Source organism: Phaenicophaeus curvirostris, chromosome 10 (genome assembly GCF_032191515.1).
Source record: "Phaenicophaeus curvirostris isolate KB17595 chromosome 10, BPBGC_Pcur_1.0, whole genome shotgun sequence".
In the NCBI taxonomy this organism is placed as follows: Eukaryota; Metazoa; Chordata; class Aves; order Cuculiformes; family Cuculidae; genus Phaenicophaeus; species Phaenicophaeus curvirostris.
In genome coordinates this window covers 18,557,505-18,570,490 of record NC_091401.1, presented here as the reverse complement: position 1 = coordinate 18,570,490, position 12,986 = coordinate 18,557,505, and the positions used below count along the sequence as shown (strand labels likewise).

At 35.7% G+C, this 12,986-nt stretch overlaps 1 protein-coding gene across 4 annotated transcripts in view; it reads left to right on the top strand.

Annotated features, from left to right (window-relative positions):
* The window catches only part of NAALADL2 (N-acetylated alpha-linked acidic dipeptidase like 2), a 416,888-nt gene extending 404,117 nt beyond the window's left edge, over positions 1-12,771 (top strand). For all 4 annotated transcript variants that reach the window (XM_069864505.1, XM_069864506.1, XM_069864504.1 and 1 more), the window contains exon 14: positions 12,016-12,771. In XM_069864505.1, the coding sequence (XP_069720606.1) occupies positions 12,016-12,214 (199 nt within the window). In that variant the 3' untranslated portion in view covers positions 12,215-12,771. The remainder of the gene's footprint in view (positions 1-12,015) is intronic.
* Positions 12,772-12,986: the final 215 nt, after the last annotated feature.

The window sequence follows — 12,986 nt, the reverse complement described above, 5'->3', positions numbered from 1 at the left end:
ACTATGAAGTATCAAGTGCATGACTCTCAGTACAGTAAATTGTCCGCAAGTGATTTACTGAAAGTGCTTTTTTTAGGTCCATGTCAAATCTTCATATTTGATGTATGCTGTTAATACTAAATGGATCCAGTAGTTGAGTATTTCCTAGAATACCCTATGATACTCCCACTAGGGCTGACAAATCTAAAATAGTTACTAAAAATAGAGTTTGTCTCTTTGATTTTTTAAAAGTAGAGTTAAAAAAAAAAAAGGCACACAAGGGCTCAGGCTGTCATTTCTGCTCCAGTTTGGTGGGTTTTATTCTTAATAAACCATTGCTTAAGGATCAGTAATGTCCTGACTGACAGTTTTTTTGACAATTTTATAAAACAGTCAAAGTCAACTTGTGTAAATCTTTCACTTAAGAGTTTCATCTTAGTTTGCCACATTTAACCTGTCCATTGATGCTGTATGCATGTCACCACTATTTTTGGAATTGTCTGAAGTGCCATTGTGCAATGTCTATTAGATGTAGCTTTGTGAATTGAGTAATGAAGTGAATTGAGTAATGAGGTGAAAAGTGAAAATTTCAAAAACCATATGTGTTTTCAAGAAAGTCCTCCAGCAGTTTTTATTGCTCTTTGTGCAAGTTAAATTTTTTCCTTCTGTTTTTTTTTTTTTCTATTGTGGATACCTGGCTGTGATATTAACACTTCATTTGGCTAAGAAATTACAACAAATCAGTACATTATAATGCACTGAATAAAGTCTGGCTATAATCAATAATAGATTGGGCACCCAGAATTGCCATAATGAAAGAACAATCAAAAGATGCTTTTAGCACCACACAAAAAGGTAATTTGCATTGCTGTTAATCTTGTGCCACTCAAGTGTTTGTTGTTCACCAGAACAAATGTTTTCCTTTCAGATTGAGATTTGTTGCATACATTCCTGACATATGCACCAAGTATACTGGATTTATTTCTGTCGTGTTGATAAACTGCAGCAGATTCTCAGGTGTCAAAAATCACACGCCCCAAGACTCTAGTTTCTAGAGATACATTTAGTTGGGAAATTAAAGTCCTTATTAAATCTCCATGTGTAAACAAACTGCTACATGGATTTACAGGGGACAAGCATTAAAGATGCAAATATCCTGCTAATCTTAAACAGTGACATGGGTAAACATGTAATGCAAAGTCATCTGAAAAAAAGAAAACCTAGCCCAGAGTTTCTACAGAAGACAGTAATTCTGTCTCATTGCTTAAATTCCTTGCAGGGTCAATTTCTCATGTTGAACTCTTTGTTTGTGGCTTCAAGTAGAAAATATTTCTGTATACTTTGTCATAGTTTTGAGACATTTCGTACTGGCCTGCACTAAACCCATAGAGTATTTTCTACCTTTTTGTATTGTATTATGTGGAGCAGAGACTTGATTAGATATGTGCTGACAATCCTTGGAGTGGGAGATACTGGAACAATTCATGGTGTACTGGCAGTAGTAATGTTCTGTCTAATAATATCTGCCCTGTGCAGTTTGTAAATACAATGTTAGAATGACGTTGGGGCAGAAGGAAAGAATTGTGTACTGGGTTTGGAGCAGCATACCTCAGATTATGCCATTCAGACAAAATAAATGAATTTTCATCTTACTGCACAGCATTGATTTTCCATCTGACTTTTCACCCTAATATCTTCTGCCTTTCAACATTTGCATCTCTCTTACTTCTGTAGTTTTTCCACATCTTATAAATAGAGTTATGATTAGTGGTATTACTTGTTTCACTTCCTAATCCCTCACTGGTGTTTCTTGGCTCTGCTGTTCCTGTTCAGTTCCCTTCTCTCTGATACACATTCCTATTTTCTTCTACCTTACTCCTCCAAACTCTACAGTGTTTGTGCAGTGTGATTGTGGTTTATGCAAGTGTAAGTTAGAGATAAAGAACTCAGATGTTCAGGACAGAAGTAGTGACACAGGTTGAGTAAGACTTGCTTCATTGTAGCTTAATTCATGAACTACTAGTGGCAAAAAGAAAAATCACAGGAAATATTGCAAAGATGATTTTATCTTTTTCCCAAGAATGTGGGGAAGCTAAGGAGGTCCCATGAGATAGGTGAACAGTGGCAGCTATGTACTGTAAGTACATTTGAGGTGCTGTGCAGTGCTTGGAAAATTTGTAGTTAATGCTTACTTGGAAGATGATTTTCCTCCCAGTCTTTGGTAGCAGACATTGAATGCAAGGTTTAGATTCTTGGTTTATATGCTTCTCTAAATACATGTCATGTGTCTCATGACCAGGATTTATAAAAGTAGTGACAATCATGAGAGTCGGTATCCAAAGGTTTTGCAGCATAGTAAGAAGTGTTTTTTAATTATAAAACTGAATAGACTGAGTAATCTCTGCAAGTCACCCTTAGTTACAAAATAATTTATAAGAATATAATTGCACCTCTTAACTGCCAGGTTGTCTTTTCTAATCCTAAAACCAGAGACAAAGTAGTTAGTTCAATGCCATGAGAAGAAATTATGTAAATTTAACTAGGCTAGTGTAACATAAGAATATTTCAAATCAAATTCATAACTATAGATTCTAATAGCACTTCTATAGCTTTCGCTATGTTTTTAAAAATGCAGTAATATCTTTGGTACGCTAATTTCAGTTTAAAATCATAACTTGAGTCAAATTCTGACCTAGTCCTCCCAATCCCTCTGGAGGTGATTGAATGACACTGTGGCTATTCATTCTCTAGGCCAGATAGTTAGAATTTTGTCCTCTGGGTTATTGACTCCTTAACATTAATCTGTGAGTGGAGCAGCAAGTTCACCCTTGCACATATCAGTACTGATTAACAGTTTGAAAATGCTCTTACGCATTCCTGTTATAGTTATTATTTTTCTCATGACTGATAATCATGCTGAATTATCCCCTCTCTTCCTAATGAGAAGATGCAATAAAGTGAATGTAACTTATACTCAAAACACCTGATCCATCTGAGTGGCAATTCACATGGTTTTTCCTTTGGAGTCACCAGTGTATGTAATGACCATGAAGCAATTTGTATTTGTTGTCTTGTAAATTTTTGCTGTTTAAAGGAGTGTATGCTGCATAAATACTACTGAATTAGCCATCTGCAGATGTGTAATTATGGTTGAATTTAAAGCTTATTTAAACAGGGAGCATGCAAATCTTTTCATTACACCTGCAAAAGCAGAAAACCACTGTAATTAGGGATTATGTCATGGCTGGGAACCAGCTTCCTCACTTCCCTGATATGAATGGTGAACCTGGGTGTACATGCCTTAATTTGTTTTTCCTGTATGTACTTCTCATTAGTTTTCTTCCATCCTTTTAATTAGATGGATTTTTAAATTTAGAGTTCTATCTATAGTATACATCAGACCTATTATGTTTTCAATACAGTGAATATTATTGTGTATATTGTAATTTAACACAGTATTGGTGACCCTTAAGACAAGACTTCTTCTAGGATATACAGTTCTTCATGCTTTCTATGAATATGCATGGTCTTGACAATGCAAAGAACATGGGTTTTTTTGTATAATGACATATATTCAAGTACATGACCTTATTAGATGTCTTAGGCCATCTCACAGTGGTGGTTCTGCTAACTGTAAAAATCCTTTCACTTGGGTCTATTCCGTGAGCTTCAGTGCAGGGCTATCATTCCAACGCCTTGCAAGACTTCTGATTAGGATACAGCATCCATTCAGTTTTCCTTGCTGGCAGATCTCGCTCAAGTCTGTGCTTATGGGGCTAAATAGGCTCAGAGTATTTGGTTACAGAGAAAATTATCCTGCGACCTTAAAGGGTTATATCAAGTATTAGATTTTGAATTTATTAAATATGTCTTTTCTTTATAAACAGTGTTGTTGATAGCAGTTTTTAGATCCAGCAAACATATGATTCCACATATTTGGTCACAATAAATAATAACCAGTCATGTATGTTTGAAATATTAGACTGGAACATTTCTCAAATATAGTGCAAAAGTAAGTGGAATTAATTGAAAAAATAGTTATTATATACTATTCCCCCACTAACATGTTACCCAGGCAATAGGGCTTAGAAACTTGGTAGTGAGATCATTAACAGGAAAATTAACCTTAAGAGGGATAAAAAAAAGTGCTAGTTTTATGTGTATTCATGCCATTGAAGATAATAAAAATATAACTTTAGGCATTTCTTTAAAGAACGTATTATGACATAATTAATTTTTTATCCATAGATAACTCTTATGCTAATGAATTGGGCCTTGGTAATAATGATCTCACGTCTCCTGTTATGGAAGTACTTCAGGAGATAAACCTACTGATCAGCATTGGAGATCAAGGTCAAGCAAATTCACTGCATTAAACACTGGATGCTGCTTGCGCCTTTGTTTAGAAATGGTATTCCTCCTTAGGAATTGGAAGTTTTACATGATATCTAAATTAGAATACCCTATGAAGTCTTCAAAACATCAGCTGTGGGCCATTCGGAAATAATTTTATTAATTCACTTCCCTCAAGTCCTTCAAAATAGAGGCACATCTGCTTTGAATTTGAATATTTCAGACTGATACATCCTTAGAAGAAAAATAATTTCCTCCAAATTATTCAGCATAAGCATAAGTTTCTTTCATTTGAAAAGCAAGTGCAGCATAAATCAATCAAAGAACAATATGTGAACATTTATTAGCAACAGCTACATTATTTGAATTTTAACAAAGTATATATCATAGCAGTTGCTGCCAGCAAATGTTTTAAAATACAATTAGATTGATCTTGTTTAATGCATCATAACTCTTATTATAGATGTAAGTCCTTGTCCTAAGAAATTACAGAAAACGTATTGAAGGATTTTCAAGGAATTTTTACATTTCTGTGGAGTATATATCATTCTCTCATCACCTGCGTATAGGGTTTGAGAGCTCTATGGCTTCTTCAGGAATTTCTAGATAAAGTCACTTAAGTAATTTCTATAAAACCCCAGAGAAAATCATGCCTAATTAATTAGAGGAGTGCTCTTTAGCATTGATAAATAAACACTGACAAAGTCTGAAGAACTAATGCATCCTAATTTTTTTTTCTTTCCACTTCTGTTCTGTGAATTTATTCTGTACTGTTGAAGCTGTAGACCAGATTCTTCTTATTAACTGATCTTATTTACTCCAAATTAACATAGAAATAAGTTTCCTAAATTCAGCAAATTTTCAGCAGGGGAAAAAACTGCAAGTGTAAGGTAATGTTAATGTTCAACCCTTACATACTTATTAAAGCTTGATTTTACTCAGACTCAGTTTTTAAACTAGTCAGGCTTTTGGCTCTGTTATTCTTATTTGAGGCTGTTATAGAACATCAGTTCTCTTATGATTAGCAATCTGCATCAACCTTCCAGCTTCCATTTGTTCATGGTTATTTTATATTATACTAGAAGCTGTTTTGCTATCATAAACCACAAAAAATATAAAAAATTACTGGAAGAAATGAAGTAATTACTGTTTATTTAATGAAAGTGAAAAAGTTTAGCTACAGGTTGTCATAGATACAGTATCCAATTTGAAATCTTTTCCAAGATGTTACAGAGCACTGTCCTATTATCAGAAAATCAAGATTAACATTCAATTAGCTTTATTTTATGTCAGTCTTTTCCATTGACAGTTATTAACTGTCAAAAGAATCCTTCTGTTACAAGTTTGTGAACAGAAAGTGAAAGTGAATGTTTTCTGTGAATATTGAGTTTTGGTCATGAAAAATTCCCCAAACAACCTTTACTCAGCTTGATTACTTTAATAGATCTTGCACTTTCTCTTTACTATTCTGAATGATTGTACATGGAAATTGGAATTTAGTAGATAAATCTGTAACAATCACCAGGATAGCTTTAACGATGGGAAGGTCTGTACATGAGGTTAGGATGGGTATTTACAGAGTCAAGTCTGAGAGGGTCACCTGTTTAGGTGAAGGTTGTTGAAGGTGGTGAGAGCTGACTGCTCGCTAAAGGATGGGGAGCCAAGCATGATACCATGCAGTGGTATCATGCAGAGGGCAGTGACCTCTCCAACCAGGACTACAGTGCCCAAGTGATGCAAACAGTAGAGGCCTTGGATGTTTCAGCCAAAAGCCTTGGTATTTGGACAAGCCCATGGCTTTGTAAAAAAGTATTGTGATCAAAGATAACTGTAGGGAAATAAATGATAATATATCTTGTAACCAGCTATCATTAGAGTTTCGTTTCTCTTTTTCCTTTATTTATATGCCAGGCAACCAAGCCAAACCAACCCTCAAGACACTTCATATAGCTGCCAAAATACGGATTTATTTTTTTAACAAACCCTATTCTGAATTGGCCTCTCAGAAATTAATTCAGACTTGGAATAATTACCTCATTTTTGTCCCATGTCCCAACAGAATTTTGTTAAATGCAGACTTACCATTACCTGCGTTTGCCATAATTGACACAATTAGAGGTGTCCTGACTCCTGTCTCTTATGGAAGATAAATTTCTATCTGGCAGAGACAGAATTTATCCAGTTTACCACTGCCATATAATGGTGCCTTTGAAATGCCTTTCAGTTAGTTAACTTTATTTAAGTTTGATATCTACATTGCCTGTAGCTTATCAGCTGCCGATACCATGCAAATTCATATCTTTCTGGCAGACTTTCACCTTTCAGTGTACATGATTTGAATATATCACTTTCTGTAATATATACCAGCAGAATGATTTGCAGTCCTATAAATGAGACCACGAAATGAAGGCAGTTATGGCTCTTAACAAAGTTTAGGCAGTGTAGCAAACAAAAGTTAGGAACAACACATTACAAAGAAAAGATCTTTAAAAGTGACATGCTGAGTTTGTGATGGGATGAAGTGACATCTGCAGCTAAGCTGCCTTAAAAGTTGGGCTGCCATATCCCCTCCTGCCCTGGTCACGTGCATGTTGTTTCATCACATGGCTCCAGAGCCAGTGACTTTCACTCCTCAAGCCAGCAAGAAAGGAGCATTGTAGAAAAAAGTTTTTCCGCTGGATCAGCTATAACACCGTATAATGGCAGTTCACCAGTGTGTAAAGTTTACACTGAGAAAAGTTAGTCTTACATGGCTAGCAGGAATTCTGTAAATAAACCTTCTGCCACAACAGTGCTGTGAAATAAAATAGGTAAGGTAGAACAACTGTGAGCATAAAAAAAAAGTTTACAAAATACAGTAGGGAAGAAAGGAGAAGCACTGTTGGAGATCAAAAGGATAAAGGACCCAGAGGAAGAAGGAAAGCTTTCTGTACCTTCACCATAGAGTTTTCTGAGGTACAGACTGGTATAAATAAACTAGCATAAATCAGCTCTTGAAGTTTCCAGGAAAGAAGAATTTGTGATGTTTTTATGTCCTATAAATAAGCACCCCGTGGAACTGGAAGTCCCAACATGTAAACGTTATTATAATGAATTTATTTATTTACCGAGTTAATAACATTTTATTTTGTACAAACATGAATGAGAACAAGCTCCTAGATGTAAGAAAAGTGGACTCAAAACTGAACTTTATCAAGGGAAAGGAAAATGCAGGGAATCTCTGTTCTGTTGAACTTTTTGTTTTAGAGTGTACGAGACAGCATAATTCAGGGATTTATAAAATTAAATTTGTAAGGATGCTGAAGCAGCTCTAGTCACAGCACATTGTGTTGTAACTGGAACAGACAGAGGATCCCCATAACATTTATCTGTAAACAATTCTAATGTGGTTCTACAGAGAAAACCTGCACTAATTTCATGTGGGACTATATAGTTGCCATCATGTCCTAATGATTTAATAATTACTTTTCAAAATCTCAAACGTCAGCTCTTATGTAGAAGCCTATTTGTGAGTGCCTGAATAATTCAGCTTGCGTTGTACATTACCTACATGCAAACTTTTCTTGTGAGCTAAAAAAATCCTTTTTCATTACAAGAATAATGTAGTAATCTAGTTTTATCTTGTGTTGTCCAGTTGTTCAATTTAATCCCCCAAACAGTTTGAATCTGTGTTAATTTCTGTATATTTTTAGTGTCGTCTCTCATTCAAGAATTTGTCAAATTCATTTTGTTTTGATGGTGGTGATGTTACATTCTCATTTGTGATAACATGAAACAGCATTTAAAACTAATGGCATTATTTCAATCAATAATGCTTATGTTCCTAGGCCTGAAAAGAGCTTATAAAAGTATAGAGATGTTCTTTTACAATTCATTCTCATAGTTTCATTGCTTTAGTTTACTAAGGCTTATTCTTTTGTTTGGACCCGTTTTACCTTTTTCAGTGGTACTGCCTAAAGTTATTGCTTAGGTTTCTCTTTCAGTGTTACACTTTTCAGGTCACTGTGATGCGTCATTGAAACAAGCCCATTAAGATGAATGATGTGTGTTGTAATTTCATTAGTGTCATCAATAATGTATTGCACTTTTCTGTTTAGGAGGCTCTTTTTGTTTTGCGTGAGCCAAGCTGACTCTATGAATTATAAGATGAAAATAGTTAAAGGTGAAGGTAAATACTTAAGCAATTAGTCCAGAGACTGAAATTGTTGTTTTAGAGATGTAGGCTACAGAACCAATTTGTATCAAGGGATGTTTAAGTAATTGAATTTCACAGTATAAATTAAAGTCTCATGGTATTATTGTGCATGTTGTAGCCACATAGCGATATCTTCTGCCAATGAAATAGCTGGGTTTTATTTTTCAGTCCACGTGTAATCTTTAATGAAAACACTTTTCAAACTTGTAAAGACATAGAAGTAATAAAATGGACTAGCCATTTTTTTTTTTCATTTGATGAAGCTTGGGCAGAGATAAGAAGTAAAATTGACTCTCTTGAACATGCATAAAGAGAGAAATCATTTTATTCTAACAAAGAGGTGGCATGGCTTGCCAAGCAAAGATAAGTAATTGGAAAATACAGGACCCTGGTGAGAGTTCCAAGCAGAAAATCTGAAAATAACCCAGGTACCATATAATGTAATGTATTATTATTTGCATAGATTAAAATAAAAAATAAGTTCTGTCATACTATGCAATCAGCTATGCTGAACCCATATTACTTTTCCAACAGTTAAGATATTCTTTCAAAGTATAACAGCAAAGTGGTTGTCTCTTTCATTCATCAACTAAGCTTTTCTCATTTGTAACATATTTAGTACTGATACTGATTTGTACCATAGTCAGTTGGGATGGGCTAGGAATATTTGTCTTTTACAGTTGCTCACCTGCCTGTGGATTTACTGTGAACTACCTGTGATTACAAAATGACAGCAGTAGAGTTCAACTGTATTAATATCTTGTGTATCAAGGTGAACCGTCTTTTTAGCTTGCATACCTTGTTTAGAGCACACTTGAAAACAGGACAGAAGATCTGGTTTTATATACTGCAGACATTTTCTCAGCAGTTCCCAAATGTCCCAGTCTTCAGGCCTGTAGAGTCCAATTTCTAGCAGTCTGAGTTAATCTTCCTCTGGTGATGGTTTTTATCTAATGACATTTTTATTAGTTGACGTTACCTCTAATAAAGGAATAGAAGATTCCTAATATAGATCCAGATTTCGGTGCAGTAGGCATTTGGAACAGAATTCTAGCTCAGTAAAACTCTCCTAGACACCAGCAACCAGATGGGACTTTCACATTGACTCTGACAGTAGAAAGTAATGCAATTAGCTCTAGCATTGCCCCTGCTTTTCAAGGGCTTTGAGGGACTGTCAACAGAATCATGGAATCCTAGAATATCAGGTTGGAAGGAACATCAGCATCACCTGGTCTAACATTTCTTAGCCAAAGCACAGTCTGAATCATGGCCTAGCATGCAGTCCAGCTGAATCTTGACAGTGTCCAGTGTTGGGGAATCCTCTACTTCCCGGAGAAGATTATTCCAGTGGCTGATTGTTGTCATTGTGAAAAATGTTCCTCTTGTGTCCAATTAGAATCTCCCCAGGAGTAACTTGTACTCATTACCCCTTGTCTTTTCCACATGACTCCTTATAAAAAGGAACACTCCATCTTCTTTGTTGCTACCCTTTAAATATTTTAAAACAGCCCTTTAAAACAGGCTTCTATCTCCCTGTGAGCTATGGGAATATAGAGTGGAGTTCTTCAGAAGCTTGGTGCTACTCACACTGATCTCAGCAGGAGTCTGTGAATTGATTTCAAAGGGAGCAAAATCAATCCCTGTTTTGAAAACTACAGTATTTCCCGTAGCATAAGCCTGCCCTTAAAAAACAACCAACCAAGAATTTATCTGTTTCTCAACGTACACAGCTTTCATTACAGAGACACCTTAGGGATAGTCTATAATAAAACTTAGTCACCTTTGAGCATAAGCTCCATCACTCTCAAGGAACAGCAGCATCAGCTCAAAACTGATGAAGCAGGCAGTTGTCCTCTTCTGGCTGCCACAGTGCAAGCTGAAGAAGTTATTGCTGCATCTGCTTGTTACCGTCGTCTTGACCAAGGTTTCTGACTCTGCTGAGCTGTTCTTGTGAGTGCTCCAAACCTATTTCAATCTAAATAATCTAGGTCAGTGGTGACCTACTACTTGAACTGTGTAAGCTATCCTTCTATTGCAGTGCTGGGTTTGAACCCGTTCCCTCCTCTGTTTGTAACTACTATGTGTTCCATAGCAGAACTCTTGAAATGGCTCGATGTATTGCTATTCGGATAAAAAGCTTACCTTTTCTATTTCATGTGGCTGGATTTGGATCTGTAGGAAAGTAAAAACATAAAGACTGAAAAATTGTGTTATGACGATAGGAGTTAATATCTTTGATAAACACTGTCCTTCATTCAAAGCGCTGCTTCAAACTGGAAAACATTATAGAGGATTGTGGATGTTCTGTGGTGTCGTTTACTGAGCTGCTTTGTTACCATTCCCTCTGTAGACTGGTGATTAGGTGACTTATAATAATGAGATACACTTTTGTGGTCATATGTCTTGTAGGTACTTGGCAGTTTTATTACTAATTTGGAGTTGCCATTGGGCCTGCTCTGTCATGCAATTAGATTACTAGCAGAGCATCTAACTTGTCCTGTTTTCTTGCTGGTTTCAGTCTGTGAAACAGCTTCTCCCCTGACCCAAACATCTGGCCTGTATTTAAGGATAAGGTCCTGCACCAAATCACATGTAGCTTTCCTGTTTCAAATTTCACTCACTTCTGTTTACAATCAAAGGAGCTCCTGGGTAGAGATTTATGATATTTACATGCTCTTCTAATTAGGATAATTATTACACCTGCTTTTAGATAACATATATAGCCTGCTTCAGAGTTTCACTGAAATCACTGACTCGCTTTCAATTCTGAGCCTTCCGTACCTCATGCAGGTAACATTTCCAAGGAATCAGACATTACCTTTGCACGTGTTTTTATATGAGGCATTTAGAAGTCAGAAGCAGGTATTATAGGAAAACACAGATTTTGTTTCATAAAGGTTTATCTGTACATTTCATTTATTTCCTTCCTCAAGTATATGACATTAAAGATGGGTTACTGTTGTTCTGATGCCACAAAGGATTATTGATGAAATAAAGGCTCTGCTGAAGGCAGTGAAAGTTTTACCATTGAATTCAATGCAGCTAGGATTTCACCTCTGAAGTGTGAAATAAATAACAGGAGCATTTTAGAAAAAAAAGAAAAGTCCTGCCTAGGGTCCACAGTAATAACCAAACTTTTTTTAGAAGGGAATAAATGAAATCCAGCTGAGACATGAGAAACTTCATGAGGGTTGTGATAGGTCTAGGCTCACGATTTTGAGTAAAATATTGGATGATCAAAGAAGAATATGAGATTTCTTTGATGGATTTTGTGAATGTTTCAATGTATGATCACCTAGATCAATGACAGATGCAGTTTACAAAGTCATAATAAGTATGCAGTTGTCTTTCAGTTTGCCATGGGTCAGCTTTACTGTGCATAATGTTTGTCATCTGTAAAGTGTGGCAGATACTTGCAGGGTTTCTTGATGATTTCTGATGAATTGTTTTGAGTTAAAAGTTTACCATTCTCCATTGTTCTCTTTTAGAAATATTCTTTACAGACTAGATGAAAGGACAAGCCAGTTTTCAGTACTGCTAGAGGCACTGGAGCACTGCAAACTACATCAGTCAAATGAGACCATTCAAGCTGCCTTGTCAGAGGTGCTGAACAGCATCAATTCAGCTCAGGTTTACTTCAAAGCAGGACTTGATGTGTTTGAGACTGCCTTGGCTGGAAAGAAATGAGAAGATTCTCTGCATCCCAAGACATTTGTTAACACCTCGCTAAACAAAAGTTTGACTTGGACCAGACTTTCTCTGAGGATGAAACCTGTCTCAACTTTTCTTTCAGTTGGCGCTTAAAAGTACTGCAATGAGCATTTTTATAAATATGAAACAGTCTTTTGCACTGTTCACAGTATCTCTCAAATGTCTGTTTCTGAATGTATAAAACATAATAATACTTAAGGTATGATTTTTGGAAGGACACCTGCTGTATTTTTATATGTAAAATATATTTTTATGACTAAGAGCTCAGTCTTGCAATGTACTGAGCACATCCCACAATATGCTGAAGACCTGGTCCTGAGACACACTAGTCGTATACCCAGGTGAGCTTTCCATGCCTGCTCTGTCAGAAAAATGTGGCTTAAGTATACTCTTGTGTTTCTTAACTTCCTCAGCAAACTCATGTTTTTCTTTACTCCTTTCAAAGTAAGTAATTGAAGATTGTGGTGTTTCCTTGGGTATCCAGTTCTGGAGTTAATCAGGAAATGCACAAAACACCCCTACCAGTACAGTCCAACATCTTTACTCCTGTGGAACGATAAATACCTCAATTCTGAGAATACAGATAATTTTTGATTATAATTTCTGTATGAAAAAGAATTATTTTTTCTAGTAATTCTTAAAGAGAAATTTTTTGTGATGATTTCAAATTATTTAAGTTACATTTGTACAAAAATGCTTTAAATCTTTGTGTTAAATAAAAAATTAATGCCTAGCTTTGTAAGAGTAG